Raw genomic sequence first — 20,847 nt, 5'->3', positions numbered from 1 at the left:
GCGCCCACTACCACACCTGGTTAATTTTTGTATTTTTAGTAGAGTCAAGGTTTCACCATTTTGGTCAGGCTGGTCTAGAACTCCTGACCTTAGGTGATCTGCCTGCCTCGGCCTCCCAAAGTGCTGGGATTACAGGCATGAGCCACCGCGCCCAGCCTGCATTTTGAATTATAACTTACAAACTAGTTTGGGACACCAGTCATTCTCGTGAAACAGATAAGACCATACCCTCTACCATACTGCAATGATGTGGCTTGAGAGGTCCAGAAAATGCAACGTAGTTGAGGAAAATATAGGAGAACTTTATTTTGTATTGTCCCTGCTGTTGAGGAAAGCACAAAGTAACCATAGTGAACCTAGACCACTGCAGCACCCTGAAACAAGACAATCCCAGGTGATCGTGAGGCTGCCACTTCCTCAGCCCCTGTCCTCATTCCTGTAGAAGAGAACTTCAGCCGTTTGAAAACTGGCAGAAGGGCCACAGCCAGCCATGGGAAATTCTAATTTGCATTTATTTGCAATTTATACGGGCTTTACTATGCTACCTCGGTATGTGATTAATGGAATGACCTTAGCAATTGTTGCAACCAATATAAGAGGTGCAGACCATTAGTACATAGAAACTCGAACGAGAAAAAGCCCAGGGTAAACTGGAGAAGAGAGGTCTCCTGAAGAAGGGCCTGGAGAATTGCAACAGGCGGGGAGGGAGCATGAGGACAGGCATTCCTGGTGGGGCGAACTGCATGAGTGAAGGCTTGCAGTAAGGACCAACTTGGACGACACGAATGGCAGGGAAAGTGAGTTGACCAAACCCAGGATAAGGTTACATGATGAAAGCTTTGAAGCCAGACTGCACAGCCCAACTGGCAGTTAGGGAGCCATTGCTGGTCTTTCAGAAAGGGAGTGGTCATGTCTACACAGTAGATTAACCTGGTGACTGTGGGTGGGGTGACTCAAGGCAGGCAGAGGCCAAATGAAAGTGGGAGATTTAGGAATGGACCACAGCAGTAAAACTTGGTATCAGTTGCATGGTGGTGGCAGTGGAGGCAGGGGGTTTTGTCAGATGAAGAGGGTTTGGAAGGAAGATGGCAAACCACGTTGGCACAGATGGGTTTTGAAGTGATGGTGGGAATTCCAGATGAGGATGTGTTAGAGGTCAGTTTTTCTACTGTGTCTGCCTAAATACTGGTTATATGAGACTGTCTTGGGAGCAGGAGGTTCAGGGTTCATTCTCCAGTATGTTGGGAAACATGGCATTGGCGTGTCCCTCTAATAGTTCACAGTGTGCATGAGAAGGTGACGGGCTCTGATGCTTGTCTAAGCCAATATTTCCACCCCTGTATTTTTGCTGACCCTCTGAGCCAATGGTTTGAGGTTCCATGGGCCACAGTTTGGGAGATGCTGTGGAGATACAGTCCCAGAGTTGGGCGAGAGCTATGTACCCTAAATAATTTGGAGAGTCAGCAGAATAAGGGTGACTCCTGAAACGGAGACCAGTCTGTCACTAGGAAAGAAAGCAGAGGGTCATGGCTGAGGGTCCCAAGACAGAGCATCCAGGGAGACAGCTGGAGCAGAGAGGAGCAGCACAGCCAGAGACAGCACTCAGAGAAGGAAGCTGGGGACCACGGAATCTTGTATTGGAAGGCAAGGGACATGTTTCAGAAAAACAGCAGCCCACTCTGTCAGGATGCTTCCTTATCCTCCTGGCCTCTCCAAGTCCTGCCTCCTCCAAGAAGCCTTCTCTAATGCCAAGACACACCATCTCATTCCCCTGCACCCTGCACTTGCCTGCCAGTTCCCTTGACATCTTCACATGCTGTCTCTGAGTGTCCTTTGCTTCCCCAGCGAGGCTGTCAGTTTCTCGTATCCCATTACTAGCAGGATAGAGGCTCAGTATGTTTGCTGATTGGAGGGTTGGATGAAGAGAGGAAGGCAGGTGGAGACAGGAGAACTCATTCAGATCTGGGTGAGAACCGGGTGAGAACCAAGGAGCAGCAGGCAGGCTGAGTACAGAGGAGGCTAGGTTCCTCCCAGCTGCCTCTGGGGTGCCCCTGGTGGAGGCTGCTCCCACCTCTTGGGGAGCAGTTGTGGGGCGCTTTTGAGGGCAGTAAACAGATAAGACCTGGTGAGCCGGGAGACGCTTGAGGTTCCAGGGAGGCTGCCGCGGAGACAGGCAGTCAGGACAAAGATCCCATGAATATGTACTGGGCAGCTGCCAGCTGACCTGCACCAAAGACGGTGGTGGCAGGTGGGGAGCAGGGTCCTCCATGGTAGTGCTCCTCCGCCAGTGCTCCTGAGTGCAGGAGCCTCTGGGCCGTCCCAGCTCAGCCTCATGACCTCGAGAGAGTGAGTGGCCTCCCCTTCTTTGGGCCCCGTGTTTTCGTCAGCCCTTCCAGCCTGAACTCCTGGAAGGCCTTTCCTCTTCCTAGAATCTCCACCCTGCTGCAGCCTGCCCCTGCCGAGTGGGACAGCACCCCACACACACCCCGGGAGGAGGGAACGGGCTCAGGGGAGGAGCATGATTCCCATGGAGTGAGAGATACTGAATCAGAGAGTGAGCTGGCAGCAGCATATGCGCAAACCGGCCCTTTCCTGGCCTTTTACGTGGGCCTGGAGAGAGGAGGGCCTGAGCAGCTGAGGTCAGCCTTCTGGGCTTGCCCTAGACCCGCAGCCCAGGCCTCTGACCAAGGTCAGCTGTGGTCTCCGGTGCCACCCTGTGGTGGTGCCAGGAACCGTCTCCCTTTGCCTCACCTTAGGGCTTCTTTGGCCTGTAGCGTGGCCCCGGCTTCAGCCACCTTCCCAGGCCCTGTAAGGAAAGGGAAGGGGCAGCGTTGGCCAGAGAAAAGTACTGCGGCCCGGCTCCGCGGGCACAGAAAGCCGCCCACCCAGCCTTCTCTCCTGTCCCACATGCCTCCTTTCTCTTCTTTTCACCTTTCCTGCCTCCCCGTTGTGGCTATGTCCATGAAGCGTAGATTTGCAGACTCACCTTCATCACGTCGGCACAGGCCCGTGGGCCCTCCTGGCATGTGCTCCCTGACTGTCAGGCTCACTGTGATGGCAAGTGTGTGCCTGTGCACGCGCTCACTTGTATGTACTCAACATTGCCACACACACATGCGGGCACACACTTTCACCCCTATTTCTACCGTCCCTGCCCTATGCCTGTGCCCTGCCATGCTGGTGTCTTACGCTTGTTACCCAGGCTGGCAGCACCACCAGGCCCCCACCTTGCCCTGAAGGGCCAGACCACAGCCAAGAACCACAGCCCTGGTTTCTGGCACTTTGGCAGCTGATTGGCACTCAAGGGGCATCTCCAGGCCAGTGCCTGGGAACCTGTCTTCCCTGTGCCCTGCAGGCAGACAAAATCAGGGGCACAACACCTAGGTGGTTCCTGGTTCTGGATCTTGGAAGCCACGGCGATGGTGTCAGGCACAGTGACTACCAGGTGTCTGGCAGGGGGGATCGGTGACATTTGCACACATTCTATGTGCAGGAGAAGCAACGTTGCATCATTGCCAGGTGGCCTCAGGCAAGTTATTTAACCTCCGATATCCGATGAGAATGAATGGCATACCTCCTCAGGGTTCCGACAGGGAATGGCATCAAGTGGACAATGTGCTGAAGCTGGTGCTGGCACACGCATCTCACTGCACCATGAAGGGGGGCTGAGCTGGGTCAACACCGCACCGAGGACGGTGGGGATGGACGGCCCTGGTGCTGTGGGTACTGCCTTCTGCCTCTCCTCCTGCCTGTCTGTCACTCCAGCTACCGATGCTGTGGCATGATTGGGCTCCGGGAGGGGTGGGGTGCTGACGGGCCTCAAACTGGCGCTGCTGAAACCAGGGATGCAGACATCCTGTCCTTCCTGGCCTCTCCTTTCCCTGCTTCCTTGCCTCCCTCCCACCCCCTCAACACCCCAGGAGCACACTCTGACGCTGTCCCTTCCATCTCTTTTCCTCACCCAGAATTCCCCTACACCCCGTCTCCTCCCGAACATGGGCGGCGCGCCGGGGCGGTGCCCACGGCCATCATTGGGGGCGTGGTGGGCAGCGTCCTGCTGGTGCTGATTGTGGTCGGCGGGATCGTGGTTGCCCTGCGTCGGCGCCGGCACACCTTCAAGGGTGACTACAGCACCAAGAAGCACGTGTACGGCAACGGCTACAGCAAGGCAGGCATCCCCCAGCACCACCCACCGATGGCACAGAACCTGCAGTACCCGGACGACTCAGACGACGAGAAGAAGGCCGGCCCGCTGGGTGGAAGCAGCTATGAGGAGGAGGAGGAGGAGGAGGGCGGTGGAGGGGGAGAGCGTAAGGTGGGCGGCCCCCACCCCAAATATGATGAGGACGCCAAGCGGCCCTACTTCACCGTGGATGAGGCCGAGGCCCGTCAGGACGGCTACGGAGACCGGACTCTGGGCTACCAGTATGACCCTGAGCAGCTGGACTTGGCTGAGAACATGGTTTCTCAGAACGACGGGTCTTTCATTTCCAAGAAGGAGTGGTACGTGTAGCCCCCCTTCCGGAGCCTTTGTCTGTGCCCGCTCCTCCCCGGCCCCTCCCGCACGCCCCCTGCCCACCCCCCACCTCCCACTCCAGGAGCTGAACAGAGCTGCCCAGCTGCCCACAGCCAGCCCCGAACTCCGGGGGGCCAGGGGAGCCCAGGCAGCCGGGACTGGCTTTGTGTTTGATTTCCTCCTCAGCCCTTCCCCATGGTGTTGTGTTCCACTGTGGCTTTAGTGTGACCGTATCTTCCCTTTACCGGCCCCACCCGCCTGCCCTCTGTGTAGGGAGCCCTGTTCTTGTCTTGTGTACCTGGGCATCCCTCCAGGGTTTGGGGAGCCAGCCTCCCCGCCCCCCAACACTGGAATTTGTGTTTCTTCACTGAGGGTGGAGGGCTTAAGGGGCTCTGAGAGGAAAAGCCCCCCACACCCCCAGATGCTGCTCCTCCTCCCGGGGAGAGGGAACCCAACACCTGCCAGCGAAAGCTGATGCAGCTGGGAGTTTGGACCTCATCGGTTCTACCGGTGCACCCAAGAAGTAGGGGGAGGGGCGAATTCTCCCCAGTTCCCAGGGACTCTTGCTGGTTAAGCAGGGCCTTGGGCAGTGTTTTCCTGCTAAGGGTGGTTTTACATTTTTTTTCCTCATTGGCCCACAGAGTGGAGTTGGCCTAGCTCTGATTCGTCCCCTCTTTACCCACAATGTGCCCCCTCCATAAGGGGCTCCAGGTGGGCTCCAGCCCACACCTGCTCTCTGCCTCTGCTGACACATGCACACACTGCTCCTTTCTGCCTGCTCTCCCCGGGGCCCCATGTCCTGCCCCATCCAGACACTGCCCAAGGCCTACCCATCTATTTCCACGTCATTCCCCCTTTAAGCTGAGAATGGGGGCAGCCTATAGAAGCTTCCAGAGACAGCTGAGACTGAGCCTCAGTTGCCTCCACCCTAGGATCTCAGGCCTGCCCCAACCTGCTTCTGACAGCATGGAGGTTTCTGCAATGTCTCCGTTGTCTAGCAACACTTGGCTGTCTCAGCTAGTCAGAGCTGGGATCCCAGGGGCCACCACCAGTGGGGGTTAGAGGTGAAGAAGCGTCCACGTGGAGGGCAGTGGAGAAGGAAGCCCTCATGGCAGAATCTCCACAAACACAGTCTGAGGGACCGAAGAGTCCAGATGACACCTCACACACAAAGGGCACCATCAAAGCCTCTGGCCTCACAGAAAGTGAGGGGGGTGGGGCCACTAGGCCACCTCCTGCTCAGCCACCCTTATCCCAGCTATTCGGGGATGAGGGGAGGGCCTGGGAGAAGCCCTCCCTTTGAGTGCAGATTCCCTCCTTGAATGGGACATTGAGTTTCTATCAGCCACCCCCAACTGGGTCTTCCCGTGTATGTAATGGAGGAAGACCCTCCCAGCCCTCTCTCAGTCCTTCAGCTCAAAGTGCCTCAGTTCATCTGCTCCCAGATCCCTCGGCACTCTAGATGGGCATGCCCCTGGGAGAGACCCTGGGATGGCGAGGTGGGCTTCTCGGCCTTTCATGCCTGCCCACCAGGATTCTAGTTGACTCAGCCCAGGATGTCAGGGGCTCTGCAGGATGGCAAGTGTTGGGGAGGAGGGAGGCAGACCACTCTGTGCCCCACGGGCACTGGCCCACCCTGCCATAAGCTTCCTAAGGGAGCCCCCCACCCCACCCCTCCCCTCCCTGGTGCTGCTATTGAACCCCCAGCCAGCTTCATCTCTGCCCCAGCAACCCTCGGCCCAACAGATGGGCCATCGTTGTCTGGCCCTCACTGCCCCGGCCCCAGCCCAGGCCGCCCAGTAGCCACGTAGCAGAAGTCTGAAGCCATGCCAGCCCTGGTGCGGCTCTCCGCTCCACACATTTGGGGTATTGGATGGAGTGGAGTTAGGGGAGGAAATGATGGGGTCTTTCCAGCCACAGGGCAGAGGGAGGTGGAGAAGCTGGGCTGCTTCTCCCAGCAGTATTAGTGTCCCCCAGGGCAGGGGACCTTTTCCACGTTACATCACTGCCCCATCCCACCTTACACCACTCTGGCCCCTCTGCTTGGTCCCCTTTTCCCCAGGCAGGAGGCAATCCCGGGGCCCTGCCTGATAGAGGCATTCCCTGTCCCCGTTTCCTCCTGCATCTCCTTTATCCTGCACTGCCACCCCCAGTCCCCATTCTGTGATGGACTTTGAAGGCCCCAAGCCCAGCCAAAGCACTGAGTTCCCCTTTAAGACACCTCCACACCCTCCCCACAAGCAAAGCACAAATTTTGGGGTCCATGTAGCATGGGCCATGTAGAGGTTCCTGCCTTGCCAGGGGCCCAGCCTCAGCATACCCACCGAGCAGCTGCCAGCCTGGGCTGAGGGTGGGCATGAGGCAGGGGTCAGCACTTGGGCCTAGGGATGTGAAGTTTTCTGTGCCCCAAGTTTGTGGGAAGGTGGGCACTGCTGCTGGGCCCACAGACACAGCCAGCTGGCAAAAGGGAGATCTGGCCCAGCAGAGAGATGAGGACATTTTGCTTCTCCTTTGTGCCCCCAGCATGAGCCGAGCTTCTGCTTTGCTGGAAATGAAATCAACTTGGTATTAATTGTGCCAAGGCCTCCCCAGTGGTCATCCTGCCTCTTGTTGCCCTCCCTGTCCTTGCTACCCCCCACCTATATGCCCCTGTTTCCTTACAGATTTTGATATTGTTCTATTGCGTAACAGAATCATCCAAGTCCCTTTATCAGAAGGGTCTGAAAAGCAGCAGCATAGAGTAGGTGAACACAGGCCTGCAAGTGCAGCCACCTCAGGCCCAGCACATGTGCCCTCAGTGGATACACCATACCTCCAACACACCCACGAGCAGGCATGTGTACACATATACACACATCTGTGCACAGCCAGCGAGCCACTCAGCACAGATGTTGCAGAGGGAATGCTCTGATCCTACTGAGAGCCCTTAAGGAAAAACGACTGCCCAGTGCTCAGGCCGTAAGAGAGCCTCGTAGGGCCCCTGCCGCTTCTGCCAGCCAACCCCCATGTGCCCAAGTCACTGGTGCAATAACTTTTCTGCCATCCTCAGAGCAGAGAAATTGGGAATTGTGTTAGGTGAGTGTGGGCAGCTCTGCTGAGCCAAGCAGACACAGGTGTCCCCTCTCCTGGAAGGATGGGAGCGCTCCCAGGCCTCGGGGGTCCAGATAGAGACCACCAAAGCCTGACTGCCAACAGAAACCTCTCCTGGGGAGGGGCAGGTAGGTGCCCCCCAGGTCCCCACATCCACAGGGAGGCTTCACACACTGCCCAGTGCCGAGGATGCCAGGAGGTAGGCCCCTCTGCTGCGGCCCAGGTGGTGAGGGCGCCCAGGCCTCTGCCGCCGCTGCCGACTCTGCCCAGCTCATGCGTGAGGCCAGGAGGAGCCCCGTCCTACTTGGTGCTGCTGCTCTTCTGACCCCTGCTGTGAGGATTGGGATTCTTGATCGAAAAAATTGGTTTTCCTTTTTTGTATAAATGAAAAGAATCCAGGAGAAGCTGCCACCCTCCCCTCCGAGCGTGATGCGCCACCTTGCTTCGGCGTCTTGTCGCCCTTTCCGCCTTTGGTCTGGGGACTGCCCAGCAGATCCTCCTGGTTCTGACCCGGGGGTGTTTGCATCACCCCCTTTTACTTGTATTAAAAAAAAATGATGGGTTGAAAATGTACTGAGGAAAAAAAATGTACTTTTTTATAAATAAAGTGTTTAAAACAAACTGGTTTGTGTCCCATCACTGCCCTACTCCACGGCAGTGGGGGCAGGAAAGGGGTGAAGCTGGAGGGGATGGTGCAGAGAGACGGTGAGGGGAAGGGCCCCCACCCCGTGCCCAGGCCCCAGGGTTCGGGAGAAGCAGGGGCCCTGCGGGAAAATGCTCACAGGCTGCCCCGGAAACGTCTTCCAGGCAAGTGAGAAGACCATGGACTTTGGCGGCAGCATCACAGAGGGAGGGCTGGGCGTCCGAAGACACAGGAGAGAGGCCTTTAAGAAAGTAAGGCCTGACCTGGTGTGGTGGCTCATGCCTGTAATCCCAGCACTTTGGGAGGCCAAGGCTGGCGGATTACGAGGTCAGGAGTTCAAGATCAGCCTGGCCAACATGATGAAACCCTGTCTCTACTAAAAATACAAAAATTAGCTGGGTTTGGTGGCATGTGCCTGTAATCTCAGCTACTCAGGAGGCTGAGACAGGAGAATTGTTTGAACTAGAACCTGGGAGGCAGAGGTTCCAGTGAGCCGAGATTGCACCACTGCACTCCAGCCTGGGCTACAGAACTAGACTCGGTCTCAAAAAAGAAAAAGAATAGAGAGGGCTGGGGGTGCACACAGCAGAGAAGGTGAGCCCTGTACCAGCTGGAGCCCTCCTGGGGATACGGGCACCTCCTGCCCCAGACTCCAGTTCCCCTGTTGCCCACTCCTGCTGTCCTGTTCCTTCCTCCCAAATCCCCTCCTCCGGCTGTTTGGAGAAGAAAACCAGCAGTATCACACCTGCTGCGTTAGACAGGTCCCTGGGGATGGAGAAGAACTGAGAGCTTTATCCTTTCATCTGTTTCGAAGATACTGCCCATCCCCATCCCCTGCAGGCTTTCCCTGAGACCCACCCCTCCCGCACCCCCATTCTCTCCAGGGGGCTGGTTGTTTGGAAAGAACGTCTTCTTGTTCCTTGGTTACCTCCCCGCTCTCCCACCAGCACCATCTGCTTCCCATCTCCTGGGCTGGAATGCAGGACAAATCGATCCTGGGGTGGGAGTGGCAGGGGCTTCAGGGACTGCCCCATCCCAGCCATCCCTCCCTCCACCTCCCATACTTGGTAGCATCTCCTTTCACTGAAATCCACACCAATGACCCCTGGGAAAGGGAGGGGGTAGGAAGGATAGAGCCAAGATGGGTGCTTCGCAGAAAGCCCTCCTGCCCGTTGGGGACAAGGCCACATCATCCACACCCAGGATTGGGGCTGGATGGGCAGAAGTTGGCATGCAGCAGGAGAAGCAGCAGCTGTTGGCAGCTGGCTGAGCCCCCTCTGGAAGGCCAAACCCAGCATCCTAGAAGGGGCTGTGTTTAGATGTTGGAATTCGAATGAGATGCAAATTGGTTGTTTAAGCGGTCACTTCCTCGGTTTTCCAGGCTGTCCGTTTAAGTTTTAATTTGTGCAGGCAATAAATGCTTAATTACATTATTAATATATTGGAAGAGAGCAGTGGACAGAACGTCCTAATTGGCATTTAACTAGAGCGTTCTGGCAAATTAGCCAAGACTTTCTCCAACAGCGGGAGGGCAAGCCAATTAGTCTCAGGCACAAGCCCTCTGGATGGAGCTTTGGGCTGGAGAAGTCAGACCCAGTCGCTTCCCCAGGCTCAGTGCCAGGCTGTCCCCTAGCAGACATCCCAGCCCAAGGATGCTGGGAGTCCAGGGGCACACTCTTAGTCTTCCAGTCCAGTTGGGCCTTGGAAAAACTTTCTGCTAGGCTGTGTGTGGCTCCTTCTGCCCAAACTTCCACCCTTGACTCCATCCCTCCAGGGCCACCCTCAGCAGAGCAGAGGGCCAAAGGCCTGGAAGCAGCAGCTGTCTGAGTGTCTAAGGTCCCCCCGGATGTGCCTACCATATCCCTATCTTGGCTGGTGGGCCCAGAACGAAGCTCCTCTCTGGAGACCATGGAGGCCTTTCTCTGTTCCCCTGTTCTACCCACTCGTGGTTGCAGATGGTTAAGGAGATAAACTTGATAAATTGAGGAATTCGTGTATTCATTTACAACACATTTTGGCTGCTCTGGGACTGCAATGCAGTGACAGCCATACCCAGAATCCCGGACGAAGAATTCAGAACCCTGGGTATGCCTGATTCCAAAATGGCCAGTGCTGTACTGGCCACAGGCTGTTACAGAGCTGTGTGGAAAGTGCTGGGATGGGAGTGGGTCATTTTGTTTGGGCGGGTCTGAAGTGACATTTCACCTGGGCCTTGAAGGATGTGTAGGAGTTCTCCAGATAGATGTGTTAAGAGTATTTCAGGTAGCCTTGAGAATTTGCCATCTTACGTTAGTTGTTCTAAAAGAGATCATCCTACTCCAACACACTCATTCTGCACATGGAGAGCTAAAATCTAGAGAGGAAACTAAGATTTGGCCCAACCAGACCATCGAAAGCATGTGCCAACATGCTTAAGGGCACGGCCACATCCTAAGAGCAGCAGGAGGGGAGGAACCCAGGGAAAGGGTGGCACCAGCCTGACTCCTGGGAGGAGGCTAGATCTGGTGCAAGCTCTGTTCCCTCACAAAGCAACAAGAACCCCAGGGGGATACAAACTGAGTTTGCAGGAGCCACATTTGGTGTTAAGTGGAGTTGTCAGAGTCAGATGGGGCGCATCAGGGAAGACTTCCTGGAAAAGGTGTTATCTGACATGGTCTGAATTGAAGAATGTCCTTCCATGTCCAGTGTTCTTCAATGTCCAATGGGAAGGACATTTTTAAGGGTAGGAAAGTTGGAGGAGGAAAGTCCTCTGAACGCTTGAGGGGAATGCCAGCTAGACCTGCTTCTGGAGCCACCTCTATACCAGCGCCCACAGCTGGAGGCTCTACCCGCACATCCTTGAGACGCTCTGGAGTGCAGCGCTTAGGCTCTACCCAGGTGCTGGCTTCTTGGACCCCAGACCCTATTTTCTCTTCTGGTTTACAGGCTTGATGGCAGAGCCAGGCCAAGTCCTTCTCTATGGGGACTGTGGTTCCACTCCTCATCCCCAGAACAACTCCCAGATGAGGCACTGCAGGCAATGTCCTCACCCCAGCCTCCCCTCTACTAACCATGCTTCCCACAGCACACACACACTCCAGGAGCTGGGGCCTCATTTAAGCTGGCAATTTTGTATCCAAGCTCATCCTGAGCTCCACAGAGAAAGGCACGAGCCTGGCTGCTTGGCTTGAGACCCATCCACAGGGCATCATCAACATACATCACAGGCCCCATTGAGCGCAGAGAGCTTAACCCAGGCTACACCCCAGAATCATCTGGGGATTTTTAAAAATCAGGTCACATCCCATATCAATAGGGTCAGAGCCTCTGAGGACTGGGGGTTGGGGCCTGGATGGGCTTTTTTTTTTTTTTTTTTTTTTTTGAGATGAGTTCTTGCTTTGTCACCTGCAGTGGCATAGTCACAGCTCACTGCAGCCTCGACCTCCTGGGCTCAAGCATTCCTCTTGCCTCAGACTCCCAAGTAGGCTACAGACACCTGCCACCACTCCCGACTAGTTTTATTGTTTATTATCATTATTTTGTAGAGACAGGGGTCTCCCTATGTTACTCAGGCTGATCTTGAACTCCTGGCCGCAAGCAATCCTCCCAACTGCCGGGATTACAGGCGTGAACCACTGTGCCTGGTAACAGACATATTTTTAATATGCTACCCAGGAGATTCAAATGGACAGCCAGCATGGAGGCAGAGGCCACCTCAGGTGTCAGTTGTGAGGAAGAGGTGGGTCTTGAGATAGGAAAATGAAACTGAAGGGGTGGGAAGTTGGGTGATTTCATGAGTTAACACACATAGGGTCTGAGTGCCAATTAATGCTATTCATTGCTGTCATCATTAGCTGTCATCCATCATCTTCATGTTCATCATCATCATCACCTGTGGGACTTGGGATCCTGGATGAAAGTGACTGCAATGGAGGTCACCACCTGAGGCAAGTAGGGGGCAGAATGGAGCCACACCCATAATCCTCATGAAACAGGTTTTTGGGGTTTAGACCACCTATGGACCCTTGGACCCTGGGCACCTGCCGAAAGGGGAAGAGGGATTATGAAAGAGCCCAGGCAGGAAGTCCCATAGGCCCTCTCTGAATGGAGCTTCTTGCTCCATGATGCTGTTAACCTAGGAGAAGTGAATGTGCTTCATGAAGGAAGGTGACAGTTCCCCTGTATCCCTGTTAGGCAGATGAGAGAGGACTCTCTGAGAGAGGTGGAAGGGGAGGGTGGCAGGGCCTGTGCTCTTTGAGCCCTCCACTCTCTGCCTGAGGATGGACCCTAAGGTCCCTAGCAAAGGCCTCTTCCATTCCACAGTGAGTAAAAACCTCCTTAGGGGTGACTGACCCAGAGACCAGCTGGCCAGGGTCCCCCAACCTGACCTCCTGCTTACGCCCACCCTCCCCTCGGTAGCCAGCTCCTTTTCATTTTTACAACACTCCTGGGACCCTCATCCCTGAGAGCCCCCATGGCATCCAAGGCAAAGAGGGACAGCAAGTAACACAACCGCACAAGCTGCCTTCCAACCTAGGCTGGCAGCTCCTTGAGGGCTGGGATCTTGTCTTTTTCTTTTTTAATGTGATGCCTCACAAATTTGCATGTCATCTTTGCACAGGACCATGCTATTCATCTCTGTATCTTTCCAATTTTAGTACATGTGCTGCCGAAGTAAGCACCAGGATCATGTCTTACTCATCCCCGGCCTCCAGCCCAGAGCTAGCACAGAGTGGGTGCTCAGTAGAGGCTGAACCAAATTGAACTGATCGAAGTGAGAGTCAAAAGAGACCTTTCAGCTGGGTGTGGTGGCTCCTGCCTGTAATCCCAAACTTTGGAAACCTGAGAGGGGAGGACTACTTGAGGCTGGGAGTTTGAAACTAGCCTGAGCGACATAGCAAGACTTCCACTACAAAAAATTTAAAAATTAGCCAGGTGTGGGACACATCTGTAGTCTGAGCTACTTGGAAGGCTGAGGTGGGAGGATCACTTGAGCCCAGGAGTTGGAGGCTGTAGTGAGTTCTAATTGTACCATTGCACCCCAGGATGGGTGACAAAGTGAGATCTTATGTCTTAAAATAAATAAATAACATTAAGAGACTTTCAGGTGGTGCAGCCCAACCTTCCCCAGGGTAGAGGGGTTTCCTCCAAATGTGCCCAGCCTCTGGTGCTGGCCAATTTGTTACCTCTCAAGGTAAGCCCTGGTGTCACAGGGCTACCCTTCTATGCAGACAAAAATTCCCTCCCCTACGCTTCACCCACTGATCTAGGCACTTCCCTGGGAAGCTACACAGAATAACTCCATCTGGCCTTCCTGGGAGAGTCCTTCAAATATTGGAAGATGGCTACTCCTCACCAAACCACTTTTTCAGATATTTAACCCTATGCTATCGTCATCAGGCCACTTGGCAACACAGCAGTTAGGAGCCTGTGCTGCATAGTCAGGCAAACCTGGGTTCAAGTCTTGACTCCATTGATCAGCAGCTGTGGGAAAGCATGATCACAACGGCCAGCTTGAAGCAAGCCCTCGCACCAACATCAAACAACCCCAGTTACCTATGGACCGGTCACAGTGTGTCAGTGTGGGTTCACCAACTACCACAAATGGACCCCTGTGGTGTAGGATTTTTTTCCTTTATTTTTGGTATGGGATTTTTTATAGTGGGAGAGGTCGTACCTACGTAGAGGTAGGGAGTCAATTTCCCATAGACTGTCTGTACCTTCCACTCAATCTTGTTGTGAGCCTAAAACTGCTCTTTAAACAAAGTCTGTTAGCCAGGTGTGGTGGCTCACGCCTGTAATACCAGCACTTTGGGAGGCTGAGGCTGGTAAATCACCTGAGGTCAGGAATGCGAGACCAGCCTGGCCAACATAGTGAAACCCCGTCTCTACTAAAAATATAAAAAATTAGCCAGGCACAGTGGTGGCCACCTGTAGTCCCAGCTACTCAAGAGACTGAGGCAGGAGAATCACTTGAACCCGGAAGGTGGAGGTTGCAGTGAGCCGAGGTCATGTCATTGCACTCCAGCCTGGGTGACAGAGTGAGACTCCATCTCAATACATACATACATACATACATACATACATAAATGTTTTAAAAATAAACAAATTTAAGTCTATTTTTTAAAAAGTCCCTGTTATTCCAGGTGTTCCTAAGGGAACACACACACACACACACACACACACACACACACACACACTCTGCCATCTTCCTCTCATTCTGAGGGCCAGGGATTAAATACTGCTGGCCCTCAGAATGGAGAGGTGAGGCATTGTCTGTGTGTCCACAGTGGGCACAGCCAACCCATCTGACCTCAGAAGGTTGGCATGGGACACACAGGGGCTCAATCCTGGTGGTTAAACTTCTTGGGGGTAGGAAGGGGGATGGATGGATGGATGGATGGATGGATGGATGGTTGGATGGATGGATGATTTGGATGGGCAAGTAAACCTTTGAGTTATTTTCACGTGTGCTACCTCTAAGCAGGTCTTCTTCACCCTGCACTTGTGCTGCCTATTTACCCCCAAATGTAATTTTCATGCACCTCTGCAATGTTTTATCTTGGTGATGAGGGTCAGCATTTCAGCCCCTGCCATTCCTTTTGGAGACTGATTCCATCAGTTTAGTCCACAGCAGACATTTATGGAAAACCTGGTGCAAGGAAAGAGGTCTTTAGAGTCAAACTGACCTTGGTTAATCCCTGGTTCCCCCACCTGTCAGCTCTGCAGACCTTCAGCAAGGTACCTACCTTCCCTGAACTTTATTTCTCCATCTATGTGAGTAGACTGCTGAGATGAATAAAGATAGTTCCTATTAGAGTAAGGTGTTTGTAAAGCAGGTAATAGGGATACCTGCCGCAGATGGTTGTAAGAATTAAAGAAAAATTGACTCCGTTTAAGCACTCAACAGAACACCTCAAACAGACCGAGTGCTCAGTTGTGTTGAACTAGGATAGTATTCTTGCTTACTGTTATTTTCACCACTGTATATCTGCCCTCAGCAGGGGAACAGAACTCATGATGGAAATAACATCAAGTAGGAAGACACTTGCCAAGTTCCAGGCAGGATCCCAGCCCTATTCCTTCCTGGCCACGTGGCGAGCACCACCCCTTAGTTTCTTTCTCTCTGATTGGTATCATTTCCCACCACCTGTTGGAGGGGCCCAGGCCTGGAGGAGCTGGGCTGTGTCCCTCAGGGCAGGGCTGGGTTGGGATTCCCACACTGGGCCACCCTCATCCATGGGGCACTGAGGCCAGCTGCAGGAATGTGAGGCCACATTCATCCCAGAGCAAAGGCTTCCAGTACCTTCTACAGTGTCATCCACAGAAATGCCCCAGGAGCCACCTGACATGGGAAGCAAGAGGCTAGGTCTCAACTGTGATCATTTTTACTTACTAGGATCCTGTGCAAGGTTTGGTACTTTGTTATTTTTAGTTTTCAAGCTTTTTTTTATTGAGGAATACCATACCAACAGTAAAGCGCACAGATCTCAGGGGTTCAGCCCCGTTTGTACACACCCATGTCACCACCCCCGGATCAAGACAGAGGCTCATTCATGCTCCCTCCCAGGCATGACCCCCATTCTGGAACTTCACAGAAATGAAGTCATACCTAGTCTATTCTATTCCTAGAATAGAATTGAGGGTACTATTTTTGCAGCTCTCTCACAGCAATGGTCCATTGCTGTGTATTATTATCCCAAAGTGAGAACAGGCCACAGTGTGCCTCTCTCTTCTACCATCAGTGGGCTTGTGAGCAGTCTCCAGTTTGGGACAATTATGAGTAAAGTTGCTACAAACAGTCTTGCATGTGACTGGGGCCCATCAGCTTCATTTCTGCTGGGAGTGGAACTAGGGTTAGTAGATACAACCAGTATTCTAGAGTGGTTGTGCCAGTGTCTCCCCACCAACAGCGTGTGAGAGTTCCCTTGGCCCTGCTTCTTGCCCACTCTTGGTGTCATCCATCCTTTTAGCTTTTAGCCTTTCTGGCAAGGGCATAGCAGTATCTTATTATGGTTTAATTTGTGTTTCCCTGATTAAGGATGTTGAGCACTTTTTCATATGACTGTCAGAGATGTAGGGTTTCGAAAGGTACCTAGGCTTTTAAAAAAGAATATTTGCCATCCTGGCTAACACAGTGAAATCCCATCTTTACTAAAAATACAAAAAATTATCTGGGCATGGTGGCAGGTGCCTGTGGTCCTAGCTACTCATGAGGCTGAGGCAGGAGAATCCCTTGAACCTGGGAGGCAGAAGTTGCAGTGAGCCAAGATTGTGCCATTGCACTCCAGCCTGGGAGACAGATTGAGACCCTGTCTCAAAAAAAAAAAAAAAAAAAAAAAAAAAAACCAGAATGTTTGAAGGCCCGTTGTTATATATTCCCTGGAGCTCAAGAGGAAGCGTTGGTGTGTATCCAGTCAGCCAGGCTGGGGAACTCCTAGGAGAGACCCCTGTTCCGGAACAGGAAGGACAAGCCAGCCGTCAGGAAACAGGAGTCCTGAGGCACAGCAGAGCGGCTGGCATGAGGCCCCAGGTGCTATGGTGACCACACCGGGTAGGGTTCGCTGGGAAACCTTCCTCTGGTCCCCACAATTGACCCTAAGTGATGGAAATTTCCTGGGAGATTTATGACAAGAAGGTCAGGAGACAGTAAGCCACACCAAGTGGGATTTTCCTTCTTGACTATAATGGGTTGGGTGGGAAGGGCAGGCAGTGAGAGCTGGATGGCAGCGGACAGGAGGGAGGCAACACGCTGGCGAGAGGCCTGGACTAGGAGGCAGGGGGCTGGGCTCTGCAACCAGCCCCACCACTTCTCACCAGGAGACCTTGAGCAAGGCCCTTTGCTTCTCGGATTCCATGACTCCTCTCTGCATATGGAACAAAGATCCTGGGTGATGGAAGACGGGAGCCTGGCGGCCTCTTCTGAGTTGCTCCTGAAGACAAAGCAGCAGGGCTGGGTAGCAGGTCCGCCCCAGAGCTCCTAGACAGCCCTGACAGTGATGAATCACCACGCCCCACTCCATCTCCACTATCTACTTCGATTGATCCTGAGCCCAGGTGCCTGGGGTGATGGTGGCCAAGGGCAGCTTCCAGAGAAGTCTGGTGTGTGGCAGCTGCAGTGGGAGTGGGGGATTTGGGGTGGGCATAGTCTCATCCCCTCACTGTGAGAGTGACCCACCCTGCCCTCCCCTGCCGAGAAGTGAAGGAGCTGCCCGGCTAATAAAACAAACACTCCAAGCCCCTACAAAAGGGGAGCAGAGAAGGGGCTCCAGGGAAAACCATGGTAGGAGCAAGCTCCCCATGTCTCCTCTCACAGCCCACGTAAGGAGTGTCGGGTGGTGAGGACAAACCCCCCTCCCCAAGAAAGACTGGGGCTGTCTGTCTCCAGGGTTTCCTCACAGAAGTATCTGTCCACCCCAGGAAGATTTGGGGGCTTGATCAATGTAGGACTCTCACATGATACTCTTTCTGAAGACACACCCAAGCCCCAATGGGAATTGGAGCCGCCAGCTGGCTGGTGCAGGCTCTGGGGTAAGGACAGTACCCAAGGCCCCCTGACTGGGAAGCTCTCCCTCTGAAACAGCCTGCCTCCTCTTAATTTCTGCTGTCACCTCCCAGGGATCAAGTTCTCCTTCCAAAGCCTGAGCTCACACGTGTCCTATTCCATGCCCTATCCTTTCGTCCCTGTAGTTCAACTCATGCAAACCCCAAGCAAGAGGTCTAACTTCCTATCTAAGAATTACAGACCATTAGAACCAGAAGGAACCTCAAAGGTCATTCTCCCCAACTCTCAAATGGGGAAATTGAGTCCCAGAAGCCTAACAACAGTAAGAATTCTTCACATTAATATGATGTTTGGAAATTACAAAGTGACTCAAGATATTTTAATAAGAGTTAAGACTTACAATATCACTCCCTAAGTACCAGGCACTGTTCAACACACTTTATAGCACTGAGTCCTCGCCTCCATCCTCGGAGGTAGGTATTATTACTATTACTATCAACCCCTACACAAGGACATGAAGACGTGAACTCCCACGGTCCCCCAGTTAGCCACTGAGGAGCTGGGCTTTAAACCTAGGCAGTCTGGCTGCAGAAGCCATGTCTCTAACCACTCTGCAATCCTACCCTCTGTCTGCTGGCATAGAAACTGTGACGGGCAGAGCCATATATGCCCTGGCATCAGGGCAGGAGGATGCCCAGGAGAGGGAGACTGCACCAGCCTAACTCCACAGGGGATCCCAGACCCCATACAGGTTTTTGTGCACCTAGGAATCAGCAAGTGCCCCAGGTTGGGTGAAACCTGAGCTCGTGGGAACCTTGTTTGGCATCAAATGGCATCATCAGAGCCAGGCCGGACTCAAGAGGAAAGACTTCCTGGAAAAGATGCTATGGAAAATGATTTTGTAAAACAGTAGTGATCTGGACAGGTTGTAGAATACACAGCTCTGGGAAGGAGCACAGACCTCCATGTAAGTGTTGCCAGCAGTAACTAGAATATACCAGGCGCCTCAGCCTGCAGGAAGGGGACCTCAGCGCCACGATTCTCATCACCCAGGGGAGGTGAGCAAGGGGCAGGTCTGCCCAAGCCTAGGTAGCTGATGCTTCACCCGAGACCCAGGGAGTTTCAGGGCCTTACCCAAGGGGACACAGGGCAGTGAGCAGAGGACTCAGAACTTGGACCCAGGCCTTCTGACTCCAAGCCAAGTGCTCTTTACACTGTCCCAAACCGCCCCTTAGAAATAAACAAAGTGCCATCATGGCTCAGTTTTCCATTGGCTTATATCTTATTCAATGTGTTAAGTGAGGCGGGTGGATCACGAGATCAGGAGTTCAAGACCAGCCTGACCAACATGGTGAAACCCGTCCCTAACTAAAAATACAAAAATTAGACAGGCATGGTGGTATGTACCTGTAATCCCAGCTACTCAGGAGGCTGAGGCAGTAGAATTGCTTGAACCCAGGAGACAGAGGTTGCAGTGAACTGAGATCGCGCCACTGCACTCCAGCCTGGGCAACAGAGCGAGATTCCATCTCAAAAAATAAAATAAAATACATGTGTTGAGCATCCACAGTCTGGCTTGAGGTAGTGCTCTGGGATCTCAAAGCACAGCCTAGACACACACAAATGCGGGGTGGTGGGCCCAGTCTTGGAGTCATGCAGGCCTGTCTTCAATCATCAAGTCTGTCTCTTAGTGATTTGGGGCAAGGAGTGTAAGATGGAGATGATAACACCTGAGACCCCCAGGGCTGCGGTGAGGGGCAAGCGAGATGCGATGCCCACCGCCTGTGCTCACGAATCCCCGTGTCCACGCCGCCCCACCCAGCCCACAGCCACCCCCTATCCCAGTCAGATCCAGCTTTTCCTCAACAAGGACCTGGAGGCCAGCTGTCCTCATTTCTCTTCTTGAGGTTGTTGTGCCCTGATTCGAAGCTTCCTGTGGTGCTGCTCATGGAATTTGCCAGATCTAAACTGCCCCAGTCCCCACCACATCCATAAATGTGTTCCAGTCTTAAAGGTCCCCAGATTCCCTGAGTCTTCAGTCACCCCAGCGTATGAAAGCTCATCCTGTCCCCAACCCCCCTCAAAAAACAAACGCACGCTTAGAGCCAGAACTCCGCCTGAGGAGGGTGGATCTGTGCCTTCCACCTTGCCAAGGCTAGGAGAAACTCCACAGGGTTTAACTTTAACAGAAGCATTTGCATGTCTAAATCCCCTCTTGTTTTAATTACTTCAGACCATGCTGAGGTTATCTCAATATATACTCAATTTGGGGATTTTCCACAAGGACCTGAGGCCATAGCGTGGGGTCCTGGGAGGACAGACGGCCCCTGCTCGGATGGACAGACAGCTCAACTGTCAACTTCCATCACTTCAAGGAGACAGGCAGCCCCTCAGCTTCTGGCTCTTTGCTTTGGGAATTCTAAGCTTTTCATGTCCCCTCGTCCACCCATTCCCTCCTGGGTGGCAGTGGGTCTGTTTTGCTGATGTGATCCTGGGAGAGAGATGCTTCCACTTCCCCTGCTGATGGCTCATTAACTCCAGAATCCCTTCTGCCTACCTTCTAAGTGCCCTGCAAAAGTGACCTACCTGGAAGAAGAAGGTAAACAGACAAGCAAGAGGCAAGTGGATGGGGGTGGGCTCTCCATGCCAAACCAAGAAACGTGGGTGCCCCGAAGTTGGAGCAGCTCTGCCCCAGCAAGGCTCAGAATAAAAGCACAGCAACCTCACACTCCACTTATGTGACTTTGGAAGAGCCACTTTGCTCTTGTGCCTCAGTTTTCTCATCTGTAAAATGGTACTATCAACCCATATTCAGCCTGTTTTCTAGGATTTAGCAAATACAAGAGAATGCAGGTGAAACCCCTTTATAAACCATGAACTTCTGTGCCAGTGTAAAGGATTAGCATGATGCAATGACCTTTCAAGGTCATTTCCCACCAAAGAGACCCCAAAGCCCACCTAGAATACCCTCGGTGGCCGGAACTTCACTTCCTCCTGAGTCGCTAAACTCTGCAGGCAGTGCTGACCTTCAGAGATTTCCAGTGAGTCTGTGGCTGGATGATGAATTATATCAGGAGAAGAAATAGGTGCTCCACAAACTGCCATTCCTGTGTT

General features: G+C 53.3%; 1 protein-coding gene and 1 non-coding gene across 3 annotated transcripts in view; one reads left to right on the top strand and one right to left on the bottom strand.

The window, feature by feature from the left end:
- NECTIN1 (nectin cell adhesion molecule 1) overlaps nucleotides 1-8,227 on the top strand; it is a 66,991-nt gene extending 58,764 nt beyond the window's left edge. For both annotated transcript variants that reach the window (XM_035264870.3, XM_078339186.1), the window contains exon 6: nucleotides 3,966-8,227. In XM_035264870.3, the coding sequence (XP_035120761.1) occupies nucleotides 3,966-4,513 (548 nt within the window). In that variant the 3' untranslated portion in view covers nucleotides 4,514-8,227. The remainder of the gene's footprint in view (nucleotides 1-3,965) is intronic.
- Nucleotides 8,228-12,804: 4,577 nt separating this feature from the next.
- On the bottom strand, nucleotides 12,805-12,910 carry LOC118145926 (U6 spliceosomal RNA). Its single transcript, XR_004731410.1, has one exon. It is a non-coding gene; the product is annotated as a U6 spliceosomal RNA (small nuclear RNA).
- Nucleotides 12,911-20,847: the final 7,937 nt, after the last annotated feature.

This window comes from Callithrix jacchus, chromosome 10 (genome assembly GCF_049354715.1).
Source record: "Callithrix jacchus isolate 240 chromosome 10, calJac240_pri, whole genome shotgun sequence".
In the NCBI taxonomy this organism is placed as follows: Eukaryota; Metazoa; Chordata; class Mammalia; order Primates; family Cebidae; genus Callithrix; species Callithrix jacchus.
This window is presented reverse-complemented; position numbering and strand designations above follow the sequence as displayed.